The 27,867-nt window shown below is 40.7% G+C and overlaps 2 protein-coding genes across 5 annotated transcripts; both read left to right on the top strand.

The window, feature by feature from the left end:
• On the top strand, positions 1–27,386 carry LOC143031607 (uncharacterized). 4 transcript variants are annotated; one of them, XM_076195684.1, is made up of 3 exons: positions 18,439–18,620; positions 19,199–19,249; positions 24,514–27,386. In XM_076195684.1, the coding sequence occupies exon 3, from the start codon at positions 25,150–25,152 to the stop codon at positions 26,935–26,937; it is 1,788 nt and encodes a 595-aa protein (XP_076051799.1). In that variant the 5' UTR covers positions 18,439–18,620; positions 19,199–19,249; positions 24,514–25,149; the 3' UTR covers positions 26,938–27,386. The 4 variants fall into 4 exon arrangements, with proteins under 4 accessions (XP_076051801.1, XP_076051802.1, XP_076051799.1 ...); XM_076195686.1 differs by lacking the exons at positions 18,439–18,620; positions 19,199–19,249 and adding an exon at positions 1–1,922; XM_076195687.1 differs by lacking the exon at positions 19,199–19,249 and having other exon boundaries at positions 18,436–18,627.
• Positions 2,440–11,594, top strand: LOC143031608 (uncharacterized). The gene is made up of 2 exons (XM_076195688.1): positions 2,440–2,839; positions 9,284–11,594. Exon 2 carries the CDS (start codon positions 9,920–9,922, stop codon positions 11,114–11,116), a length of 1,197 nt encoding a protein of 398 aa, XP_076051803.1. The 5' UTR covers positions 2,440–2,839; positions 9,284–9,919; the 3' UTR covers positions 11,117–11,594.
• Positions 27,387–27,867: the final 481 nt, after the last annotated feature.

The raw sequence follows: 27,867 nt of genomic DNA, 5'->3' as shown, positions 1-27,867 counted from the left end.
GACTTATCAACTAACTGGGCAAGATACAACATACGTATTTGGTTCGAGACTTCCTACCTGGCTAGCCCTACGCGCTCTAAGACCTAGCTAAAACAATAAGATGCCTCTAATTATTCCTTCGTTCTCTCCTGTGATTGTGCTGCACTGACTGGTGATGTCTTCAAATGAGTGGATGCCCTCAGTTGAACAGGATGCTCTCGATATTCGTTGAGCCATGCGTCACATAGGGGCGGCGGGAACCAAGTCTGTCCTTAGTCGACAGCACCGAACGCGTGTGGGGGAGGGGAATCGAACCCAACGATTTCATTTCCATGATTTCGTCAATCTCTCCTTGCTTCGTCACACTCTACAAGTCAATTTTCCTGAATACGTAAGTTCAACGCATTGACTCACTGGAATGGGGTTGGCAATGATCCCCGACTGAACTCGTAGATTCTGATATCGGGGGACGTCACGAAGCACGTTTTCTTCTTTCTGTAAGTTCTGGGACACACGAAACACTAGTCACCGAAACACGATTGGCGATGACCAACGACGGGAATAAATGGTTCATGTTCGTGGGTATTTGTTCACTGACGAGGTGGTGAGGTCCTCAGGGGACGTCTTCTATAGGAGTGCCGCGTGCCTACTGCCACCAAGTTATAGACACAGTTCGCTGTTTTTCGGCGGGCACTTTTCCAATCGTTGAAAATTGCTAAAGGAATGCGACGCAGCGTCTGGGCAGAAGTTGAGGCAATTGTAATAGTCTTGTGAGGTAGGCACTAGTTACGAGAAAAGGACACATGGTCCTAACCAAGGTAAAACGAATTCTATAAGGTACGTTGAGCACCCCCCCCCCTCCGCGCACCTACTCCGTGACGTCATAGGAAATTCAGAGAGGGGGAGAGTGAGAGGTGAAAGAAAATGTAAACTTTAAAGAAAACCATCTGTATGTATGGTAAGCTTTAAAATTACACTATGATGTTCACATAATACTGAAATTACTCAGTATCACTTTCTTATCCTCAAATTATCAGTATCTGAGATATGACCGCCAGAGAATTTATAAAAATGCTTTCCATGTTTTTAGACGAGAAATGGCAAGTGCTCAGGTCGGGGCTGGTTGGTAACGCAGCGGACCCTCCAACCAAAACAATGAGAAATACGATCAAATGGTAGTACATAAGTACAATGTATCAATCATAATCACAAAGTACAAGGATACAAAATGTAATGTGGTGAATTAGTTAAATTACATGAGAAGTTGAGATATTTCAATTTTAACATTATAATGCCAGTGATGATTTCGATTTTGGGTCACTGCATCCAATTAGCGCTAATCTTTCACAACGTTTGCTGGGGAGAAGGGTGAACACAAATACTAAGAAGTAGTTACTGGAGGCCTTAAGACTTCCAGCAAAGGAAATGTAATAGCCGACGGGGCTGAAGACGACGGAAAATGGAAAGCTCTAGGCAGTGTGTCACAACGCCAAAGTTGTGACATTATGTTCTTCTCTGAAGAGTAAACATTAATACAACATTCTTTCAGCTCTCTATTTATGCTATACGAATGCATGTTGTATGTAACATACACAGTGCGCTTGAAAAATCGCCTTCATTAAATTATATAGTTGACAAATCAATACTTCTAAGTATATTTTGTATATTTTGCAAAATGTTATATTTCCTCTCCTCATTATACATGTTTAGATAAGGCAAAATTGTCGACAATATTTAACAAAAATTATTTTGAGAATTACAAATGGCTAATTGTGCAGAGTTTGTTATGTACACTTTTTGTTTACAATCTTCTTACGGGGCTGCCACTTCGTCTTCCTCGAAACAAAAATCCAATTTCAGAAATTCACTCTACAAGTCTACATAGTATTCGATACAAACAAGTGGCATAGGAAATGCAAGCACAACCGTCGTGCAGGTAACAAGTAAGTGTTATTATGGACACTCATCAATTTTGTACATATATTTATTGTGTGGTAATGAGGCTTTTTTTTTTTCTTTGCGTGCACATGAGTGCACCCTTTAACATTTTTCGACTTTGCTTTTGGTTAGCGTACTCCTAGGATAAAGAAAAAATATATAGGCTGAATAATCGGGTACATGTATTTATTGATGTATTATTATATTTTACAAAATTATTATTTAATTGCTATATCATGTAGGTGTGCACTTCTAAAATAAATACCAGGGTAATTTCTTTATCAGTTCATGAGTTGATATCGTCTGGGTTGATGTTAGTTCCAACCAGTTTTCATGACAGTTTATTTGTAATTCATTTCAAGTGCCCGAATAACCATAACACAACAAGCTATTCCCACCGTGTGCCTTATTTTAGTCGATGATGAAACCGAGGTGGGGGGAGGGGATGAGTGTAACCTAACCTAGATATATGTAGGGATTATTATTATTATTCTTTTTTTTTTCACTCAAAGATGATAAACACATTTTTTGTTTTATTTTCAGGCCTGTGACACAGGTCAGTATTTTTTTCGTTTTGACCATGGGTGCAATATAGCAATAGAAAATTTATGATTTTTGTAAATTAAAATGTATCAATGTAATATGCAATTTTTGGGCAGAACTGAAAATAAAAAATACCTTGCTACAAGCAAAAATGCTAATGAACAAGGTCGGTAGCATAGGATCTGGACGCCATCTTGTCGTCTGTCAGTTGATGCCCTCGGATCTACCGACAGTACTTCGCCAGGTACATTTTCTTGAAGGAATGTTATGGAGCAGAGATACATGCATTCCTTCAAGCTGCAAGCTGAGAGAGTGGTTGAAAAGGCTGCCAATGTCTCTCATGATGACGAGGATGAGCCGGATGATATTTAATTTGCAGGTAATGATTTATTAAACACAGGTTATATGAATTTATCATCCTTTCATTTCTTTGACATCGGCATCTATCATAACAAACATGGCGTACCATTCCTCCGACACAACTTCATTACTTACGAAATCTGTTTTAGCATCTTTTTTGTTTTTTATTTCCGCTCACAAAATTGCATATTACGTAGATACATTATAATTTACAAAATTAATAATCAATTTTCTATTGCTGTGTTGCGCCCATGGTCAAAGCCAAATTTGACCCACAGGTCTCCATTTGTCAGCGAACACGTCCCCTCCCCTACGTGTGTAGGGGAGGGGAGGTGTTCCCTGACAAATGGAGACCAATAAAGGGTTAACAAAGATCAAACAAACATTGATTTCTGATATCATTGATAGTTGAGTGGGTGTACACCTCTGTGAAAATATTACCAATATTTCTCATTTCCAGTTATCTGTGTCATTGTATCCTTCATCATCTAATTTTATTATTATTATTCTCATACTTGGGTGCAAGTGTGGTGGGAAAGGGAGGAGTGGAATTGGAGGTAGAATGTAGATTGAGAGAAGTAAGTGACTTCTTAATTCTCTGTTAATTTTCACTTTACCAGTCTCTGTTTTTTCTAGTTTCTATGTTATATAATTTCATCATTTTTTCAACCATCCATTTTCTTCTTCCTTTAAGCTTCTTTGGTGCAAATTGTTTGTTCTCTAAACTTGCTGTACTCTGGTTAATGCCTCTATATATTTGTATATTTTCATCATACTTCTAAAATATTAGCAAGTAATATACTTTGTATCAAAATGTTCTCGAAATAGTATAGTACCCCATAACCTAAAAACATAAATATTTTGTTGATTTATGCGTAAGATTGCTGCAAGGCACATAGATTCACACAAGTTACTTAGAACTCATTTGTACTGAATGTTTTTACTGAATAAGAATAATCCCAATTGTTTGCCTCGTTTTAGTATTTGATGGAAGGGAGCGGTGAATCCAACATAACCTAAGTGTAGGTAGAGACAGGTTAGGATACATTGATTACAAGTAATTTACTTCTCACACAGAGATATGAAAAAATCAACAATTTGTATTTTTATCTATAAGCTTCTGGTGGTACATACATACATATAACAAAGGCTTTTTCCCCCTTACATGGAGGGTAGCCAAAAAGAAAAATGCATAGAAACCACTCCCACCCATTCCATTTCCTATATATTCCACTCCCCTCCACCCTCCCTCTCATCTTGGCACCTCCTGGATGACGGGTCATCCCTGCATCCTGTCCACTGCCCTGGATCAGAAGCAGTGTCGCAAGACACAGCACATCCACAGCAAGGCTGCTTCATAAATTCGGCAACCCCCTCTCTCCGTCCCCTCATGCAGAAAAGGAGAAGACGGGGAGAAATCCCTTCGGGCTGCGTCAAATTTTTTCTCATACATACTTACTCACCCCCCATCCCCCACCCACTCCCCCTCATGCATCACAGCATCATCCACACACAACCCTTCTCCATTCACCCCTATCTTCTATCCTCTCCCATCCTTCCTCCACAGACATTCTTCTCTTTTGTAATGCCCCTTTCACCCCATCCATCCTTCTCATCCTAGGATGCCCTTTCATATTCACTCCTTCCACCTCTGCCTTCCACACTTCTTTTACTAATCTTTCTTCACTCATTCTTTCCATGTGTCCAAACCATCCTAATACTCTTTCATCAACCCTACCTCCCAGCTTCCTTTCCACCCCTGTTCTCCTCACCACCTCATTTCTCACTCTATCTAGCCTAGTAACCCCTATCATACTTCTCAGACATTTCATCTCAAACACATTCAAGCTCCTTCTCTCTTCCTCTCTTATGTTCCATGTTTCTGCTCTGTACAGTGCTGTTGGCACAATCACTCCTTCATATAACCTCCTCTTAGCATCCATTCCCAGATGTCTATATCTCATTATACTTTTTAATCCACCAAGGCATTTACTCGCTTCTCATTCTACATTCTACCTCCACCCCCACTCCTCCCTTTCCTTCCACATTTGCTCCCAGGTATCTAAAACTATCCACTTCTTCCAGTCTTTCATCCTTAATTCTCACTTCCAGCCTGCTGTCACTCTCTCCCTTTGTACATCTCATCACCTTACTTTTGCCCACATTTATCTTCAGCTTCCTTCTTTCACACACCTTTTCAAACTCTGTCACTAACTTCCTCAATCCCTCCTCTGCTCCTGCTACAAGCACAGTGTTGTCAGCAAACAACTGGCTCACCTCCCACTTTTCTCCATTTTCTTTAATCATCTCCAACCCCTGAGCCACTACCCTTGCATTCACCTCTCGCACCACCTCATCCATGTAAAGATTGAACAACCAGGACGACATAACACATCCCTGAGGAAATCCCACCAATACCTCAAACCATTCACTCGCTCCATTTCTAATCCTAACACAAGCTCTACTACTGTCGTAAAAACTCTTGACTACTCTTAACAGCTTTCCTCCTATCCCATATATCTGCAGTACCTCCCACAGTACCTTCCTGTCTACCCTGTCAGAAGCCTTTTCCAGATCCATAAAATCCCAAAAAAACATCCTTACCTTTTCCTATTGCTTTCTCACATATCTGTCTTACCACAAAAATATGATCTACACAACCCCTACCTGTCCTTAACCCCAGCGAAAAAGATACATGGGAGCGACATGCGATTTTGCTTGGGAAAATTTCAATGTCGCTTTCGCAAATCCAATAGCAGGAGCGATCCCCCACAAAAAAAAAAAAAAAATCGCTCCCGCAGCAAGATTCAACCTTTTTCATGCATTATCCATCATTTGGCAATCCCTGAATCCCATCACCATTGACGAAAGGATCAGAGCAAACACAACTTACCCATGATCAATCATTGCATTATCAATCGATATCATAAATGCAACGCATCAATCAACTTTAATTTGTTGATGTATGTACGTATGTGTACGCAGTATAGCTGCTAGAGTTCAATGGCTTACCTAGCCTAGCTTCATATCAGCTGTATGCGCGCATATACTAGTACATGTTGACTAGACTCTACATGACTATCTTACTACATAATGTCGCTAGTTGCGAATTACATGGTACCTGTATGCAGGGAAGTTCATTGGTTGCATGCAACTAGCTGCCCAATCAATGCGGTGACTACATGTACAATGCACCATACCCAATACCACATCACTGCATGCATGCGTACACTTTACATATACAAACTCACTCAAGGCCTAGGAGGGAAACTGGGAAATCCCATTTATATCCTCGTTTGCATATTTATGAGAAAACAAAATAAAATCAAATGTTTGGTTAGTAATTGAAAGTAAATACATTTAAGTATGAATATGAACATTTGATAATTATATATTCAGTTCATAATTATGAATCTTTGGAGGGAGAACAAAAGATACAAAAATGAAAAATGATTCATTAGCTAGCTTAGGTTTACGGTAGCTAGGTTCGTACATCACGTCCATGCCAAACTTTCGATGATCGTACATCATGGAGCGATTTCTAGTGAAGCGAGTGAAGATGGTTTGCCCTCAGATTCAGTCTTTTCCAAAGCGAGGGAGAGTATTTTGATGGCAGGAACTGCTTCTGGACCAGCAAAGCCTAATTCAAACTCTACGGGCAAGGGCCAAGGAAAACGAAAACCAGTAAAGCATGAATCTACTATAAACTCGAGGAACCTAGATTGGCTTGAAGTGGATCGGGGCAGTGGTGGTACTCTAACCTGCAAAAACATGGCTCTGGAAGTATCAAAAATGGCTCTGGTAATAAAAAAAATGGCTCTGGTGAAATTTAAAAAAAAAAAATGAAAAATGGCTCTGGGAAAAAAATATATATATATTTACCCCCTGCTTAACCCACACTGTTCCTCACCAATTACTCCCTCTGTTCCTCTCCTAATCCTCTCAATCAAGACCCTCCCATATGCCTTCCCAACTACACTCAACAAGCTGATCCCTCTGAAATTGCTACACTCACACTTGTCCCCATATCCCTTGTAAAGCAGAACGATACAGGCACTCCTCCAGTCCTCCGGCACTCTACCCTCTCCTAAACAAACATCAAATAACCTCACCTGCCAGTCCACCATAACTGTACCTCCTTTCTTCAGACATTCTGTATAGCATCCATCCAACTCAGGTGCCCTACCTGCTCTCATCATCTTAACAGCTGCTTTCACTTCATCCTTCCCTATTTCTCCTTCATTTTCCTCACTCATCACTCTCATTTTCTTAGTGCTTCCCACTGCAACTACCCTTCCCTCCCTATCCTTCACATTTAGCAACTCCCTAAAATACTCTGCCCACCTTCCTCTCACTGCCTTCTCTTCCATTATCATCTCTCCATCTGCACCTTTTACCTTTTCCTCTCTACTTGATTCGCCTCCTCTTCCTCTTTTAATTTCCTTCCAAAACAGCTTTCAAAATTTTCTGTCTTACTCTTACCCCATTTCACATCTGCTCTCCTCTTTGCTTTCTTTATCTTATGCTTAACTTCCCTTCTCTTTACTTTGTACCTCTCATACGATTCCCTCGTCCTAATTTGTAGCCAATCTATGAATGCCTGTTTCTTCTCTTCTACACCCTTCTTTGCTTCCTCATCCCATCACTCACTACCCTTCCTTGTTCCACACACCATCTTTGCACACCTTGTGACTCCCTCCTTGAACCATCCCCATTCCTCCTCCACTCCTAGTTCTACTCTATCCTTTACTCCCTCCCCTTCCTCTCTCAGCTTCTTCTTATACTCCTTCTTCTTTTCTTTCTCATTTAAGCAGTTCACTCTAAGTACCTCCCTACCTTCTGTCCTTTTCTTCTTCCTCCACCTATTCTCCACTCTCAATTTACCTTCCACCAGAAAATGATCTGATATTCCCCCACTCTCTCCCCTCAGGACATGTACATCCTTAACTCTTCCTACCACACTCCTGGTCACCACTATATAGTCCATTAATGCTCTATCTGTCAACCTTCCATCCACCATCCTCTCCCATGTGTACTTATGCTTGACTTTCTTCCTAAACACTGTATTTGCTATCATCAACTCTCTTTCAAGACACATCTCCACCATCAACTCTCCACTACAATTTTTACCTGGAACTCCATACTTCCTAATCACTCTGTCTATTGGTTTATTTCCTACCATAGGATTAAGGTCTCCCAATACAAACTACATTGACATTTCTTCCTAATCCCTCTATGCATTCATTTATATCTACCCAAAAAGCCTCCCTTTCCTCTATGCTCTTCTCACCACCAGGCCCATATGCACTTACAAAAACCTACATCTCCCTTCCCAGCTTCACCTTCATCCACATCAACCTTGATGAAACCTCCTTCCACTCCACTACACGCTTACTTATCTCTTCACTTGCTAGTATAGCCACCCCTTCTCTCTCTTGTCCCCTCTTCACTCCTGAGTACCTCCCAGCTACACTCCCAAACTCACACTCGCCCCTCCTTTCATTTTAATTTTACTCAAAGCCAGCACATCCATCTTTCTTCTCACAAACATACTGCCTATCTCTTCTCTTTTATTTTCATCTGTACCACATCCATGCACATTAAAAGACCCAAACCTTAGGGTACTGGTTGTAAAACTCCCAGACCCTCTTATGCCTTTACTTTTTTTAGGAATGTCCCCTTTTGGGGCTACAAGTAGTAGGACTCCTACTCCCTTCCCCCGTCCCATTTTTTGTTGTCTTTTACGACTCAAGTGGAAAGACTTGGTGGTAGCATTCTCTTCCCCCACCAGAGGGTAGGCGAAAAAAGGAAATTAATATTCAGAAAAATGGTACAGGACAGTGACAAAGCGTTGGGGGCAGCATAATGGAGGGACAGTCGTAGTATAAAAGTGTCATCATTTCCCCCATGAACAGAGTTTTCCTCTATCACAGACAAAATGATGTGGGACTCTGGTCCATAGAGGCACCCCATATAGACCCTAAAGTATCTACTGCATGCTACTTTGCCACAATAACATGCACCCAATACCCCTCCAAACCTGATTTTAGGGGATGGGGGGTTCACTGCAATAGGAAAAAAAAAAATGCCGTAAAAATGAATAGCAGATTCTCATGAATCTCAAATGTTGATTTATGACATCGTTCTTTGTTGTTGTTGTTGTTTGTATGTGTACTGATCCTAAATGAAAATTTGACAAAGATTACTTATTTCTATGTTATTGTATCACACATTATACACCAATACCTTTCTCGTGTCCTCTATCTCTTTGTAATATTTATTCAACAACGTCAGTGTTATTTGTTCTACCTTCTATTTCTTTCTTATTCCTTTAAATTTCTTCTATGATACGAGTTGTTTGTCCCTTCCCCCTACTGTATTTTGGTTAATGCCCCACTGTAATTGTATATGCTTGTGTTCCTTAAAAAGTTATATGTCAAACTTATGATGTATTTTCTTACAGGTCGAGGGTGAATATCATCATTTCATTGGAAAAGGCTATCCAAAGATTCCTTCAATTTGTCATGTAACAAAGAGAATCCCGTGTGGCGTCTGTGACTTACCTGTCTCATGAGTTGTCTTTAATATCACGATATGATTCACACTGGAGAGAATCTTTTCCAGTATCTTGCCTGATGCAGATTTCTCATGAATTAGTGTTCTTGAATAACAAGTGACGTCCCACACTGGAAAAGACAAAACTTTCAAATGTGACCTGTGTGATGCAGCTTTCGCACAAAGGTATGATCTCAAACAACACATGATGACCCACGCTAGAGAAAAGCCTTTCAAGTGTGACCCCTGCATTGCAGCTTTCATACAAAAATGTAGTCTCAAATCTCACACAATGACCCACAATGGAGAATAGCCTGTCCAATGTGACCAGTGTGATGCAGCTTTCTCAAAAAAGTGTAATTTCAAATATCACACCATGACAGACAGAGGAGAGAAGCCTTTCTAATGTGACATTTGTGAAGCAACTTTCTGACAAAAGAAGGGTGATCTCAAATGTCACATCAGGGCCCACCCAGGAGAGAAGCCTTTCAAGTGTGACCTGTGCGATGCAGCTTTTTCCACAAAACGTTCTCTCAGATACCACATGATGTCCCACACAGGGGAGAACCCTTTCAAGTGTGACCTTTGTGATAAAGCTTTCTCACGTATGGGTCATCTCAAAGGACACGTTGTGACCCACTCTGGAGAGAAGCCCTTCAAGTGTGACCTTTGTGATAAAGCTTTCTCACGGATGGGTACTCTCAAACGACACATAGTGACCCACACTGGGGAGAAGCCTTTCAAGTGTGACCTGTGCGATGCAGCTTTCTCAAGAAAAAATTATCTCAAATATCACATGATGACCCACACTGGAGAAAAGCCTTTCAAGTGTGACCTTTGCGATGCAGCTTTCTCGGGAAAGAGTATCCTCAAATATCACATCATGACCCACACGGGAGAGAAGCCTTTCAAGTGTGACCTTTGTGATAAAGCTTTCTCACAGATGGGTCATCTCAAACGACATGTTGTGACCCACTCTGGAGAGAAGCCCTTCAAGTGTGACCTTTGTGATAAAGCTTTCTCACGGATGAGTTATCTCAAACAACACGTAGTGAACCACTCTGGAGAGAAGCCCTTCAAGTGTGACCTTTGCAATGCAGCTTTCTCACTTAAGAGTACTCTTAAGAATCACATGATGACCCACACTGGAGAGAAGCCTTTCAAGTGCGACCTGTGCGATGCAGCTTTCTCCCGAAAGAACCTCAAATCTCACATGATGACCCACACAGGAGAGAAACCTTTCCAATGTGACCTGTGCGATGCAGCTTTCTCAAGAAAGGGTAGTCTCAAATATCACATAAGGAACCACACTGGAGAGAAGCCTTTGAAGTGTGACCTTTGCGATGCAGCTTTCTCACTTAAGAGTGCTCTTAAGGTTCACGTGATGACCCACACAGGAGAGAAAGCTTTCCAATGTGACCAGTGCGATGCAGCTTTCTCACAAAAGGGTCATCTCAAAAATCACATGATGACCCACACTGGAGAGAAGCCTTTCAAGTGTGACCTTTGTGATAAAGCTTTCTCACGGATGGGTACTCTCAAACAACACGTAGTGACCCACTCTGGAGAGAAGCCCTTCAAGTGTGACATTTGCAATGCAGCTTTCTCACTTAAGAGTACTCTTAGGAATCACATGATGACCCACACTGGAGAGAAGCCTTTCAAGTGTGACCTTTGCCATGCAGCTTTCTCAAGAAAGAATCGTCTCAAACAACATGTGGGTACGCACAGTGGAAATTAACCTTATTTGTCACGCGTTGACCCATACTGGAAGGAAGCGAGGTAATCCTTAAAGATGGCGGTTTTTCTATTTCATCTAACTAGAAAATATTTCGGTTACAACATTCTAGATTTCCGTAAGAGCACCTCAACAATGTGTCAAACATTCGTATAGTATAGGCTTAACTTCTCCATGTTCGTCACTTAGCTTGTTACTCTGACACAAAAGCATTTTGATATTTGGAAACTTGAAAAACAAAAGATCGTAACCGAATTTGTCTCTACTTGAACCAAGTAGCATGCTAGCGAGAATACCTAATTGGTGTCTTTGTTGTAATTAAGTTCATGGAAGAGGTACCTCATGGAGGTCATAGATGGGTTTGCTGTTTGTTTGGATGACCAGGAGCACGGTGATTGTGCATTTTCTACGCTTGCCTTCTTTTTACGCTGGAAAATAGTTTTGTTTATAATTGTTGATATGTATGTTTCACAAATAAAGATATGTATATATAGGCATGTTTGACTTATCACTTAGCAGGCTAGTTTATTATCATTATTTTATGATGGAGTCCTCTTGTGTATAGATAATTATAATGATAACAATAATGATATGATAATGATAGTAATAACAAAAATAGTAGTAACAATAACAATTCAGGCTCAGCAGAGATTAGATGTTGCTCCTAGCCCCAACTGCTGACCGGTCCAGCACATGCAAGACTTCATTGATGTTGGCAAGTGGAATAACCTTTTAGACAGATCCAAAAAATGTACTCTATGCTTTTTACAGTGGTGTACACTTGACACACTTCCCAAGTCGCGCAATTCTCTGTTTTTAGATTTGTGCTCGGAGGAAAAGAGACATACAAGTCTATACTTGTCCACATTGCTCACCGCACAGGACCAGTTTCCGCCGCAGGTATCGCCCATTTCTGTCAGTAACGCTCTGCCCCAATTAGGGACCAACTCTCCCCTTCATCTTAAGGGAGGAGCCACCCGCCGCTGCTTGATTGTCAGCATCGCTCTACCCCATCAGGGGCCAGCGCTCTCTGCTCTCTTCCCCATTCGTGGGAGCCACCTCCTGTTTGACTCTGACTCTGCCGAAAGGGTTGACTTTATTTCTTGCTTTATTTAAGCGGCGTTATGTAAGGCCCTCAAAGAGAGGCTGAAAAAAAGACTACATACAACCAAAAATGTGGAAAAGAATTTGGATTTATTACTAAAAGTAGAAGTGATGACCTGCATTTTGATGTGGATATTGATGGCACAGGAAAAAATTCAGTTGAACGGAACATTGCTCTTACCCCCATCAAAGGCCAGCACTGTCTTATCTCTTAAGGGCCCTACACACGCTCAGACTTTTACTCAGACTTGTCTGCACAAACCATGTATGCGCAGACAAGTCTGAATGTGTCTGTGTATGTAGAGGAGATTTGTGGTCTGCACAGACCAAAATCAAAGACCAGAAAAATATGACGTCAGTCCTCCTCGCTTCGCTCGCGAGCGAAGCGAGGAGGACTGACGTCATATTTTTCTGGTGCTGTTTGATCAAACATTTTGGTGTTTTACGATTTTGTTTTATTTGACCAAATGACAAGAATATTGTCATTGGAGTTTAATGGGTTAAGATTCTTGGATGCCAGCCATTAGACCCTGGTGTTTTATCAACTTTGAATTTTTCTGTACATATTTAAATTTTTCTTTTGTTATATTTACCGTAGTAAGTTCATCCTAGACTTTTCACAGATTTCAATTTGGAGTTGACTTTGAGGCGTTTTCTTTACGAATACTGAGCTGAAATAGTTGTTTGAAATATCACACATTCCTTCATTTGAATATTCAAGTTGACCGTCAGCAGATAATAGTGGGCCAATGTGATTCCTAATAACCTTTTATTTCTATTGTAACTAAAATTCTTTGAGATTCTTTTTGGATTTATCAGCGATATTCATTTCATATTGTCGTTTTCGTTTTTTATTGACATAACTTTGCTAGTCATTAGGTGCACCCGAGCACTTATATTTCTTAAAAGCCTGTCTCTTTTTAGGAATATATATGCATATTCTTTTCCAGTTTCTTTGTCAAGCCATTTTGGGCGAGCCCAATTTGGGGGGTGGGCGGGTATAGGATGTACGATAGTCTAGGCAGCCGAGCGCTGCCGATATGTACCTGCATGCATGCATGCAAGCAAGTAAGAACAATGTATGCCGAAGTACAACTGCGTTTCATTCACCTCAAACATGGCACAGTGATCACAGGATAAGACGTTCGCTCTACGACCTCCAGGATGCCCTTGCCACGCTGCCCCACCTACACGCCCTCTCAATCACCCAGGGCCACCACCACCACCACCCGCGGGCTCGGACAATCATCGGAAGCCATTCAGTCCTTGGCTTGGCTGTTCGCCTGTGGCCATGGCTTGCCAGCCAGCCAGCCACCAGGGTCCCACCCCCTGCGGCTACTCCGGAGAAGTGCGAGGTGAAAAATGGATCCAGCGGCGTCATTCAGGACCTGGAGGAGATCCATGGTTATCCCTCTGTAGATTCAACCCGCACGCACGACGCAGTGTCCCATGTGAGACTACACTGCACTCCGGCTTGGCAACGCTCGCTCGCTGGATGGGTGCGAAATACACGGTACTGGAATGGAACGCCCTCACCCCGGACGCGGCTCTGGATGCAATTGAGCAAATGGTGTTGCGCGATTGCAATCAGACAGTGCTCTGGTCTGATTTCTTTCATGCATCACAGATGCTACTAGCGAAGGTGGTCATCGTTGGCGACTGGCACCCTGATAAATCACAAGAAGCGGCTTGTCTTCGCCCCTTCTTTGGGGTTAGGGAGGGAGAGGCAGGGTGGCCGTCGCGACTGACATCGTGACACGCACGTTCGACCAGGGAGGGATGCATCCGCCTCGTCATTCCCGAAGCTCTCCGCCAACGAGCAGCAGCAGCAGCAGCAGCTAACCTGCACGCGGGCCACCAGGGCGTCGACTCCATGATCCGCAGGGCCGGGCCAGGCAGGTGGTCTACTGGCCACGGATAGAGGGCGACCTCCGCTCCGGCGGCATCACAGGCTGTCTTGTGAGGAGTGCGAATCATACGGCCCGTCCTTACCGGCTGAAACACGCATCGTAACCTCCCCCACCCCCTGAATACCCGTTGCAATGTACATTAGCAGACATGTCCCAGCACCAGGGACACATGTACATGGCGTACGCTGACAGGCTGGCTGGAGCTGGCCCACTTTTCCAAAGGCACCTCGGATCAAGACGTAATTGCGGAGGAGGCACTTTACCCGCTGAGGAGTCCCACCGGAAATGTCGACGGACGGCGGAACGAATCTGGCCAGTGAAGGATTGCCCGAGTTCTTCAAGAAATGGGGTATCTCGGTGAGACTTTCATTCTTAAAACATTTTTCTCTACACGTGCTTAAAAGTTTTCTCAGATTATTTCGTTCTGTGTTGATATGAACACAATTGTCAAAATTCATCGTATTTTCTCTATTTTTTCTATGCGTGTTTAAGGATTTTTCAGAATGTTTCGTTCAATATTAATGTGAACACAATTGTCAAAATTCATCGTATTTTCTATATTTAAGAAAAATCTCTCCACGTGTTTAAGAGTTTTCTCAGAATGTTTCGTTCAGTGTTAATATGAACACAATTGTCAAAATTCATCGTCTTGTCTATGTTAAAAAAATCTTTACGCGTGTTTAAGGACTTTCTCAGAATGTTTCGCTCAGTGTTAATATAAACACAATTGTCAGAATAATCGTCTTTTCTATATTCAAAGAAAAAAATTCTACACGTGTTTAATAGTTTTCTAAAAATGTTTCGTCAGTGTTAATATGAACTCAAATATCAAAATTCATCGTCTTTTCTATATTAAAAAAAACTACATATGTTTAAGGATTTTCTCAGAATGTTTCGTTCAGTGTTGATATGAACACAATTGTCAAAATCCATCGTCTTTTCTGTATTTCTAAAACATTTGTCTCTACACGTGTTGAGGGATTTTCTCAATGTTTCGCTTAGTTTTAATGTGAACCAAAATGTCAAAATGAATAGTCTTTTTATTTCTAGAACTTTTTCTCCACACGTGCTTAAGGATTTTCTCAGAATGTTTCGCTCAGTGTTGATATGAACACAATTGTCAAAATTCATCGTCTTTTCTACATTTTTATTTTTTCTATACGTGCTTAAGGATTTTCCCAGAATGTTTCGTTCAGTGTTGATGTGAACACAATTGTCAAAATTCATCGTATTTAAAAAAATCTCCACGTGTTTAAGATTTTTCTCAGAATGTTTCGTTCAGTGTTAGTATGACCATAATTGTCAAAATTCATCGTCTTGTCTATATTAGAAAAAATTCTCTACACGTGTCTAAAGATTTTCTCAGAATGTTTCGCTCAGAGTTGATGTAAACATGTCAAAAATAATCGTCTTTTCTATATTTCTAAAACATTTTTCTCCACGTGTATTTTTCTCAGAATGTTTCGCTCAGTGTTAATATGAACACAAGTATCAAAATTCATCGTATTGTCTATATTTTTTCTGTGCGTGTTAAAGGATTTTCTCAGAATGTTTCGTTCAGTGTTAGTGTGAACACAATTGTCAAAATTTATCGTATTTACTATAAAAATATAGTTTTCACAGAATGCTTCGTTCTGTGTTAATATAAACACAATTGTCAAAATTCATCGTCTTGTCTATATGAAAAAATTCTGTTTGAGGATTTTCTCAGAATGTTTCGCTCACTGTTGATATAAACATGAATGTCAAAAATAATCGTCTTTTCTATATATCTAAAACATTTTTTCTACGCGTTTAATAGTTTTCTCAGAATGTTTCGTTCAGTGTCAATATGAACTCAAATATCAAAATTCATCGTCTTTTCTTTATAAAAACATCTCTACATGTTAGTTTCAGAATGTTTCGTTCAGTGTTCATGTATGTAAAAAATCATCGTCTTTTCTGTTTCTAAAACATTTGTCTCTACATGAGTTGAGAGATTTTCTCAGAATGTTTTGCTCAGTTTTATTATAAACAAAAATTGAATCGTCAATATGAACACAATTGTCAAAATTCATCGTCTTTTCTATATTAAAAAAAAGTTTACACGTTCTAAAGGATTTTGTCAGAATGTTTCGCTCAGTGTATTATGCAATTGTCAAAATTTATCGTTTTTTTTATATTGTTAAAACAATTTTCTCTCCACGTGTTTAAGAGTTTTCTTAGAATATTTTGTTCAGTGTTAATATGAACACAATTTTCAAAATTATGTTCTATATTTTCAAAACGTTTCTCTATATGATTTTCTCAGAATGTTTCGCTCAGTTTTAATATGAAGACAATTGTCAAAATTCATCGTCTTTTCTATATTCTTAAAACATTTTTCTCCACCCGTGTTTAAGGGCTTTCTCAGATTGTAAGGCGTTTCGCTCCCTGATTCCATGACATCTTGATTTCCCTTTCACGACGTCTTCCTCCTTCACACGAGGCAAAAATACCGTCGATTTCCATCTTCACACTAGGCAAAACTACCGTCGGTTTCCGTCTTCATACTTGGCAAAAATGCCGTCGATTTTCATCTACACACTGGGCAAAACCACCGTCGATTTCTTCCTTCACACCAGGCAAAACTACCGTCGATTTTCATCTTCACTCTAGCCAAATTGCCGTCGATTTCTTCCTTCACACTAGGCAAAACTGCCGTCGATTTCCATGCTCACACCAGGCAAAAATACCGTCGATTTCCATGTTCACATTAGGCAAAAATACCGTCGATTTCCATCTTCACACTAGGCAAAACTACCGTCGATTTCCATCTTCACACTAGGCAAAACTACCGTCGATTTCCATCTTCACACTAGGCAAAACTACCGTCGATTTCCATCTTCACACTAGGGAAAAATACCGTCGATTTTCATCTTCACACCAGGCAAAACTGCCGTCGATTTCCATCTTCACACTAGGGAAAAATACCGTCGATTTTCATCTTCACACCAGACAAAACTGCCGTCGATTTTCATCTTCACACTAGGCAAAAACACCGTCGATTTCCATCTTCACACAAGGCAAAACTACCGTCGATTTCCATCTTCACACTAGGCAAAACTACCGTCGATTTCCATCCTCACACTAGGCAAAAATACTGTCGATTTCCTCCTTCACACCAGGTGATTTCCATGCTCACACTAGGCAACTGAGCGAAACATTCTGAGAAAATCTTTAGACGCGTGTAGAGATTTTTTTTTTTTTCTTAACAAGACGATGAATTTTGGCAATTGTGGTCATACTAACACGTGGGGAGATTTTTTAAATATAGAAAATACAATGAATTTTGACAATTCTGTTCACATTAAAACTGAACGAAACATTCTGTGGAAATATTCAAACAAGTGTAGAGAAAAAGTGTTAAAAATAAAGAAAATACGATTAATTTTGACATTTTTGTTCATATTAAAACTGAGCGAAACATTTTGAGAAATTCCCTCAACACATGTAGAGACAGAAGACGATGAATTTTGACAATTGTGTTCATATCAACACTAAACGAGAAAATCCTTAAACACATGTAGAGATTTTTTTCGATATGGAAAAGACGGTGAATTTTGATATTTGAGTTCATATTAACACTGAACGAAACATTTTTAGAAAACTATTAAACACGTGTAGAGAAAAACGTTTTGAAAATATAGAAAAGACGATTATTTTTGACAATTGTGTTTATATAAACACTGAGCGAAACATTCTGAGAAAATTCCTAAAAACGCGTAGAGAATTTTTTTTTTTTTTTTAACAGACAGGACGATGAATTTTGACAATTGTGTTCTCATAAACACATGGAGAGATTTTTTATTATTATTAACATTGAGCGAAACATTCCGAGAAAATCCTTAAACAAATGCAGAATTTTTTTTCAATATGGAAAAGATGGTGAATTTTGATAGTTGAGTTCATATTAACACTGAACGAAACATTTTTAGAAAAATATTAAACACGTCGTTTTGAAAATATATAAAAGACGATTATCTTTGACAATTGTGTTTATATAAACACTGAGCGAAACATTCTGAGAAGATCCTTAAAAACGTGTAGATTTTTTTTTTTTTCATTGTTATAAACTTGTATGGTCAATTCCTTTTGTTATAAACTTGTGTGGTTAATTTTGGGGTAGAATTACAATGTTCTCATTCAAATGCGTTATGAGATATTGAACTACTTCTATTGCATATCCACGAAACTATCAAATATATAATTATACACAACACCGCAAACAATAATGTTAATTCCTCTGCATTTAAGATATCCAATATTTCCTTTAGTTACCCATGCAAACTGACAAAGAAAATGGCATGGCGTCATAGTTCTTAACTATGCACTGAGTGGTACGACAACTTGACCAATCAGAGCAAAGTACGGATAGTCAAAACACGGAATTCTGGCAGCCCTGTCTACAAGTTACATAGTATTAATTGGATACAAACAATGGCATACGAACTGCAAGCACAACTGTCGTGAAGGTAACAAGTAAGAGTTATTATAGACACTCGTCAATCTTGTACATGTTATTATTATTGTGTGGTAATGAGGCATTGTAACAATGCCTCATTTAAAGTTAAAGGGTACACTCATGTCCACGCAAAAACAATGATTGCTTTTGCATGGACATGAGTGCACCCTTTAATTTTTTTTTTCGACTATGCTTTTGGTTAGTGTAGTCGTAGGATAAAGAATATGTATTGATGTATCATAATTTACAAAATTGATATTTATTTTTTAATGCTATATCACGTAGGTGTGCACTTCTAAAAAAAAAATACCAGGTTCATTAGTTGATGTTGTCTGGGTTTATATTAGTTCCAACCAGTTTTCACGACAATTTATTAGTAGTTCATTTTAATTAAGGGCCCGAATAACAATAACTCAACAAGCTATTCCCACCGTGTGCCTTATTTTAGTTGTTGATGAAGCTGAGGTGGGGTGTGAGTGGTGAGTGTAACCTAACCTAGGTATATGTTGGGATTATTATTATTATTATTTTTTTTTTTTTTTTCTTTTCACTCAAGGATGATAGACATATTTTTTGTTTTATTTTCAGGTCTGTGTGTAGGAAAGGGGAAGTGTTCCCAGACAAATGAGTCAGTAAAAGGTTAGCAAGGATCACACAAATGTTGATATCTGACATCATTGATCGTTGGGCGGGTGTAGACCTCTGGAAAAATATGACCAAGATTTCTCTCTTATTATTATTGTTATTGTATCCTTCATCATCTAATTTTATCATCATTATCATCAAACTTGGGTGTGAGTGTGGCAGGGAGGAGTGGAGTCCAAATGCCCCCGGGTTAAAACATTCTCAGTGTGGTAGTACCAAAATGTCCCCAGGTCAAGTACCAAAACGTCCCCGTTCTGCAACGTACTTGTCTGTTCACAATGAAAATAATTGATAAACCATATCTAATCTATAATTAAGGAGACTACAACCGTGAATGAATGACCAAGTGTCTTCAATGTTGTGTACACATACAAAGTCATGTACATACTCTGTACCGTTTGAGATCAGGCGTGTAATATCTCATTAGCGGTCTCACGAATTACCGACCGGTACTGACCAGGGGGCATTTTGACCCAAGGACGTTGTGACCTGGGGACGTTTTGACCGGTAAGCGTAGGTAGAATGTAGATTGAAAGAAGTGACTTCCTAATTCTCTGTTAATTTTCACTTTACCAGCCTCTGGGTTTTTTCTAGTCTCTCTGTCATATCATTTTAATATTTTTTCAATCATCCATTTTCTTTGTCTTCTTTTAAGCTTCTTTGGTGCAAATTGCTTGTTCCCTAAACTTGCTGTACTCTGGTTAATGCCTCTATATATTTGTATATTTTCATCATACTTCTAAAATATTAGCAAGTAATATACTTTGTATCAGAATGTCCTTGAAATAGTATAGTACCCCATAACCTAGAAACTTAAATATTGTGTTGATTTATGTGTAAGACTGCTACAAGGCACATAGATTCACACAAGTTACTTAGAACTCTTTTGTACTGGATGTTTTTACTGAATAAGAATAATCCCAATTGTTCGCCTCATTGTAGTATTTGATGGAAGGGAGCGGTGAATCCAACATATCCTAAGTGTAGGTAGAGACAGGTTAGGATACATTGATTACAAGTAATTTACTTCTCACACAGAGGTATGAAAAAACCAACAATTTGTATATTTATCTATAAGCTTCTGGTGGTACATCATACATATACCAAAGGCTTTTTCCCCCTTACATGGGGGGTAGCCAAAAAGAAAAATGCATAGACACCACTCCCACCCATTCCATTTCCTATATATTCCCCTCCCCTCCACCCTCCCTCTCATCTTGGCACCTCCCAGATGACGGATAATCCCTGCATCCTGTCCACTGCCCTGGGTCAGAAGCAGTGTCGCAAGACACAGCACATCCACAGCAAGGCCCCTTCATAAATTCAGCATCCCCCTCTCCATCCCCTCATGCAGAAAGGGAGAAGACAGGGCTGCATCAAAATTCTTCTCCCTCACCCCACATCCCCCAACTACTCCCCCTCATGCATCACAGCATCATCCATACACAACCCTTCTCCATTCACCCCTATCTTCTGTCTCTCCCGTCCTTCCTCCACAGACATTCCTCTCTTTCCTGATGCCCCTTTCACCCCATCCATCCATCTCATCCTAGGACGCCCTTTCATATTCATTCATTCCACCTCTGCCTTCCACACTTTTTTTTACTAATCTTTCTTCACTCATTCTTGCTATGTGTCGAAACCATCCTAATACTGTTTCATCAACCCTATCTCCCAGCTCCCTTTCCACCCCTGTTCTCCTCCTCACCTCATTTCTCACTCTAGCCTAGTAAACCCTATCATACTTCTCAGACACATTCAAACTCCTTCTCTCTTCCTCTCTCATGTTCCATGTTTCTGCCCTGTACAGTGCTGTTGGCACAATCACTCCTTCATATAACCTCCTCTTAGCATCCATTCCCAGATGTCTATTTCTCATTACACTTTTCAATCCACCAAGGCATTTACTTGCTTCTCTCAATCTACATTCTACCTCCACCCCCACTCCTCCCTTTCCTGCCACATTTGCACCCAAGTATCTAAAACTACCCACTTCTTCCAGTCTCTAACCCTTAATGCTCACTTCCAGCCTGCTGTCACTCTCCCCTTGTACATCTCATCACCTTACTTTTGCCCACATTTATCATCCGCTTCCTTCTTTTACACACCTTCTCAAACTCTGTCACTAACTTCCTCAATCCCTCTGATCCTGCCATAAGTGCAGTGTCATCAGCAAACAGCAACTGGCTCACCTCCCACTTTTCTCCATTTTGTTTAACCATCTCCAACCCCTGACCCACAACCCTTGCATTCACCTCTCGCACCACCCCATCCATGTAAACATTGAATAGCCAGGGCAACATAACGCATCCCTGACGAAGTCCCACCTTTACCTCAAACCACTCACTCTCTCCATTTCTAATCCTAACACAAGCTCTACTATCATAAATACTCTTGACTGCTCTTAACAGCTTTCCTCCTATACCATATATCTGCAGTGCCTTCTTGTCTACCCTGTCATAAGCCTTTTCCAGATCCATAAAAGCCCAAAAAACATCCTTACCTTTTCCTATATCTTCCTCACATATCTGTCTTACCACAAAAATCTGATCTACACATCCCCTACCTGTCCTAAAACCACACTTTTCCTCACCAACTACTCCCTCTGTTCCTCTCCTAATCCTCTCAATCAAGATCCTCCCATAAGCCTTCCCAACCACACTCAACAAGCTGATCCTTCTGAAACTACTACACTCACACTTGTCCCCCTTTCCCTTATAAAGCAGAACTATACAGGCACTCCTCCAGTCCTCCAGCACTCTACACTCTCTTAAACAATCATTGAATAAACTCACCAGCCACTCTACCATAACTGTACCTCCTTTCTTCAGACATTCTGCATGGCATCCATCCAACCCAGGTGCCTTACCTGCTATCATCATTTTAACAGCTGCTTTCACTTCATCCTTCCCTATTTTCCTCACTCGTCACTCATTTTTTTAGCGCTTCCCACTGCAACTACCTTTCCCTCCCTATCCTTCACATTTAGCAACTCCCTAAAATACTCTGCCCACCTTCCTCTCACTGCCTTCTCTTCCATTATCATCTCTCCATCTGCACCTTTTACCTTTTCTCTACTTGATTTGCCTCCTCTTCCTCTTTTAATTTCCTTCCAAAACATCTTTTTATTACTTTCAAAATTTTCTGTCATACTCTTACCCCATTTCACATCTCTCCTCTTTGCTTCCTTTATCTTATGCTTAACTTCCCTTCTCTTTACTTTGTACCTCTCATACGATTCCCTCGTCCTAATTTGTAGCCAATCTATGAATGCCTATTTCTTCTCTTCTACACCCTTCTTTGCTTCCTCATCCCACCACTCACTACCCTTCCTTCTATTTCCTCCCGCCTTCCTTGTTCCACACACCATCTTTGCACACCTTATGACTCCCTCCTTGAACCATCCCCATTCCTCCTCCACTCCTAGTTCTACTCTATCCCTCACTCCCTCCCACTCCTCTCTCAGCTTTTTCTTATACTCCTTCTCCTTTTTTCTCATTTAAGCAGTTCACTCCAAGTACCTCCCTACCTTCTGCCCTTTTCCTCTTTCTCCACCTATTCTCCACTCTCAATTTACCTTCCATCAGAAAATGATCTGATATTCCCCCACTCTCTCCCCAAAGGACATGAACATCCTTAACTCTTTCTACCACACTCCTGGTCACCACTATACAGTCCATTAATGCTCTATCTGCCACCCTTCCATCCACCACCCTCTCCCATGTGTACTTATGCTTGACTTTCTTCCTAAACACTGTATTTGCTATCAACTCTCTTTCAAGACACATCACCATCAATTCTCCACTACAATTTTTACCTGGAACTCCATACTTCCCAATCACTCTGTCTATTGGTTCATTTCCTACCCTAGCATTAAGGTCTCCCAATACAACTACATTGACATTTCTTCCTAATCCCTCTATGCACTCATTTATATCTACCCAAAAAGCCTCCCTTTCCTCTATGCTCTTCTCACTACCAGGCCCATACACACTTACAAAAACCTACATCTCCCTTCCCAGCTTCACCTTCATCCACATCAACCTTGATGAAACCTCTTTCCACTCCACAACACGCTTTCTTATCTCTTCACTAACTAGTATAGCCACCCTTCTCTCTCTCGTCCACTCTTCACACCTGAGTACCTCCCAGGTACACTCCCAAACTCACACTCACCCCTCCCTTTCATTTTAGTTTCACTCAAAGCCAGCACATCCATCTTCTCACAAACATACAGCCTATCTCTTCTCTTTTACTCTCATCTGTACTAAATCCACGCACATTAAAAGACCCAAACCTTAGGGTATTGGTTGGAAAACTATCAGACGCTCTTATACCTTTACTTTTTTTTAGGAATGTCCCCTATTGGGGTTACAGGTAGTAGGACTCCTAATCCTATCCCCTGTCCCATTTTTTGTCGCCTTTTACGACTTAAGTGGAAAGACTTGGTGGTAGCATTCTCTTCCCCCACCCCAGGGTAGGCAAAAAAAAAAGGAAATGAATATTTAGAAAAATGGTACAGGACAGTAACAAGGGGTGGGGGGGGGCAGCATAACTGAGGGACAGTCCTAGTATAAAAGTGTCATCATTTCCCTATGAACAAAGTTTTCCTCTATCACAGACAGACAGAATGATGTGTGGCTCTGGTCCGTAGGGGTAGCCCATATAGACCCTAAAGTATCAACTGCATGCTACTTTGCCACAATAACATGCACCCAATACCCCTCCAACCCTGATGTTGGGGGATGGGGGGTTCACTGCAAAAATGGGTTTAGAGCATGTTGGGTATGTGTATTTTGTGGTGGGCCCAGGATTGCTCTCTACATCTCTGGCTAAAAGTAGAAGAAGAGGGGTGATTGCCTGAAAATCACCCTGGTGCAGAAAAAACATAACATTGCATGTTGAGAAAAAGGATTGTGGTACTCCCCAAGGCAGTTGTAGCTCCTCTTGGGGATCGGTGCCGCCTGTGTAGTGATCCTAAATGAAAATTTGACATAGATTACTTATTTCTATGTTATTGTATCACACATTATACACCAATACCTTTCTCGTGTCCTCTATCTCTTTGTAGTATTTATTCAACAACATCAGTGTTATTTGCTCAACCTTCTATTTCTTATTCCTTTAAATTTCTTCTATGATACGAGTTGTTTGTCCCCTTCCCCTACTGTATTTTGGTTAATGCCCTGCTGTAATTGTATATGCTTGTGTTCCTTAAAAAATTAGATGTCAAACTTATGATATATTTTTTCTTTCAGGTCGAGGGTAAATATCATCATTTCATTGGAAAAGGGTATCCAAAGATTCCTTCAATTTGTCATATAACAAAGAGAATCCTGTGTGGCGTCTGTGACTTACCTGTCTCATGAGTTGTCTTTAATATCATGATATGATTCACACTGGAGAGAAACTTTTCCAGTATCTTGCCTGATGCAGATTTCTCATGAATTAGTGTTCTTGAATAACAAGTGACGTCCCACACTGGAGAATACAAGACTTTCAAATGTGACCTGTGTGATGCAGCTTTCGCACAAAGGTATGATCTCAATCAACACATGATGACCCACGCTAGAGAAAAGCCTTTCAAGTGTGACCCCTGCATTGCAGCTTTCATACAAAAATGTAGTCTCAAATCTCACACAATGACCCACAATGGAGAATAGCCTGTCCAATGTGACCAGTGTGATGCAGCTCTCTCAAAAAAGTGTAATTTCAAATATCACACCATGACAAACAGAGGAGAGAAGCCTTTCTAATGTGACATTTGTGAAGCAACTTTCTCACAAAAGAAGGGTGATCTCAAATGTCACATCAGGGCCCACCCAGGAGAGAAGCCTTTCAAGTGTGACCTGTGCGACGCAGCTTTTTCCACAAAACGTTCTCTCAGATACCACATGATGTCCCACACAGGGGAGAACCCTTTCAAGTGTGACCTTTGTGATAAAGCTTTCTCACGTATGAGTAATCTCAAACGACACGTTGTGACCCACTCTGGAGAGAAGCCCTTCAAGTGTGACCTTTGTGATAAAGCTTTCTCACGGATGAGTTATCTCAAACAACACGTAGTGAACCACTCTGGAGAGAAGCCCTTCAAGTGTGACCTTTGTGACAAAGCTTTCTCACAAAAGGGTGATCTCAAATCTCACATGATGACCCACACTGGAGAGAAGCCCTTCAAGTGTGACCTGTGCGATGCAGTTTTCTCACAAAAGAAGAACCTCAAATCTCACATGATGACCCACTCTGGAGAGAAGCCCTTCAAGTGTGACCTTTGTGATAAAGCTTTCTCACAGATGGGTACTCTCAAACGACACGTAGTGACCCACTCTGGAGAGAAGCCCTTCAAATGTGACCTTTGCGATACAGCTTTCTCAGGAAAGAGTGCTCTCAAACGTCACGTGATGACCCACACAGGAGAGAAACCTTTCCAATGTGACCTTTGCGATGCAGCTTTCTCAGGAACGAGTAATCTCAAATCTCACATGATGACCCACACTGGAGAAAAGCCTTTCAAGTGTGACCTGTGCGATGCAGCTTTCTCAGGAACGAGTAGTCTCAAATATCACATGATGACCCACACTGGAGAAAAGCCTTTCAAGTGTGACCTTTGCGATGCAGCTTTCTCGGGAAAGAGTATCCTCAAATATCACATCATGACCCACACGGGAGAGAAGCCTTTCAAGTGTGACCTTTGTGATAAAGCTTTCTCACTAAAGGGTCATCTCAAACAACACGTAGTGACCCACTCTGGAGAGAAGCCCTTCAAGTGTGACCTTTGTGATAAAGCTTTCTCACGGATGAGTTATCTCAAACAACACATAGTGACCCACACTGGAGAGAAGCCTTTCAAGTGTGACCTGTGCGATGCAGCTTTCTCAAGAAAGGGTGATCTCAAGTATCACATGATGACCCACACTGGAGAAAAGCCTTTCAAGTGTGATCTTTGCGATGCAGCTTTCTCGGGAAAGAGTATCCTCAAATATCACATCATGACCCACACGGGAGAGAAGCCTTTCAAGTGTGACCTTTGTGATAAAGCTTTCTCACAGATGAGTACTCTCAAAGGACACGTAGTGACCCACTCTGGAGAGAAGCCCTTCAAGTGTGACCTTTGTGATAAAGCTTTCTCACGGATGAGTTATCTCAAACAACACATAGTGACCCACACTGGAGAGAAGCCTTTCAAGTGTGACCTGTGCGATGCAGCTTTCTCAAGAAAGGGTGATCTCAAGTATCACATGATGACCCACACTGGAGAAAAGCCTTTCAAGTGTGATCTTTGCGATGCAGCTTTCTCGGGAAAGAGTATCCTCAAATATCACATCATGACCCACACGGGAGAGAAGCCTTTCAAGTGTGACCTTTGTGATAAAGCTTTCTCACAGATGAGTACTCTCAAAGGACACGTAGTGACCCACTCTGGAGAGAAGCCCTTCAAGTGTGACCTTTGTGATAAAGCTTTCTCACGGATGAGTTATCTCAAACAACACGTAGTGACCCACTCTGGAGAGAAGCCCTTCAAGTGTGACCTTTGCAATGCAGCTTTCTCACTTAAGAGTTCTCTTAAGAATCACACGATGACCCACACTGGAGAGAAGCCTTTCCAGTGCGATCTGTGCGACGGAGCTTTCTCAAGAAAGAATCGTCTCAAACAACATGTGGGTACGCACAGTGGAATTTAACCTTATTTGTCACGCGTTGACCCATACTGGAAGGAAGCGAGGTAATCCTTAAAGATGGCGGTTTTTCTATTTCATCTAACTAGAAAATATTTCGGTTACAACATTCTAGATTTCCGTAAGAACACCTCAACAATGTGTCAAACATTCGTATAGTATAGGCTTAACTTCTCCATGTTCGTCACTTAGCTTGTTACTCTGACACAAAAGCATTTTGATATTTGGAAACTTGAAAAACAAAAGATCGTAACCGAATTTGTCTCTACTTGAACCAAGTAGCATGCTAGCGAGAATACCTAATTGGTGTCATTGTTGTAATTAAGTTCATTGAAGAGGTACCTCATGGAGGTTATAGATGGGTTTGCTGTTTATTTGGATGACCAGGAGCACGGTGATTGTGCATTTTCTATGTTTACCTTCTTTTTACGCTGGGAAATAGTTTTGTTTATAATTGTTGATATGTATGTTTCACAAATAAAGATATGTATATATAGGCATGTTTGACTTATCACTTAGCAGGCTAGTTTATTATCATTATTCTATGATGGAGTCCTCTTGTGTATAGATAATTATAATGATAACAATAATTATATGATAATGATAGTAATAACAAAAATAGTAGTAACAATAACAACTCGGGCTCAGCAGAGATTAGATGTTGCTCCTAGCCCCAACTGCTGACCGGTCAGGCACATGCGAGACTTCTTCATTGACGCTGGCAAGTGGAATAACCTTTTAGACAGATCCAAAAAATGTACTCTATGCTTTTTACAGTGGTGTACACTTGACACACTTCCCAAGTCGCGCAATTCTCTGTTTTTAGATTTGTGCTCGGAGGAAAAGAGACATACAAGTCTATACTTGTCCACATTGCTCACCGCACAGGACCAGTTTCCGCCGCAGGTATCGCCCATTTCTGTCAGTAACGCTCTG

Source organism: Oratosquilla oratoria, chromosome 12 (genome assembly GCF_046742065.1).
Source record: "Oratosquilla oratoria isolate Oo_2021 chromosome 12, ASM4674206v1, whole genome shotgun sequence".
Classification (NCBI taxonomy): domain Eukaryota; kingdom Metazoa; phylum Arthropoda; class Malacostraca; order Stomatopoda; family Squillidae; genus Oratosquilla; species Oratosquilla oratoria.
The sequence above is the reverse complement of the archived record's forward strand: the minus strand, read 5'-3'. Positions and strand labels throughout refer to the sequence as shown.

Excerpts from the sequence above, each read along its gene's own strand:
- LOC143031608 (XM_076195688.1), top strand. The coding sequence starts at position 9,920 with ATGATGTCCCACACAGGGGAGAACCCTTTCAAGTGTGACCTTTGTGAT.
- LOC143031607 (XM_076195686.1), top strand. The coding sequence starts at position 25,150 with ATGATGTCCCACACAGGGGAGAACCCTTTCAAGTGTGACCTTTGTGAT.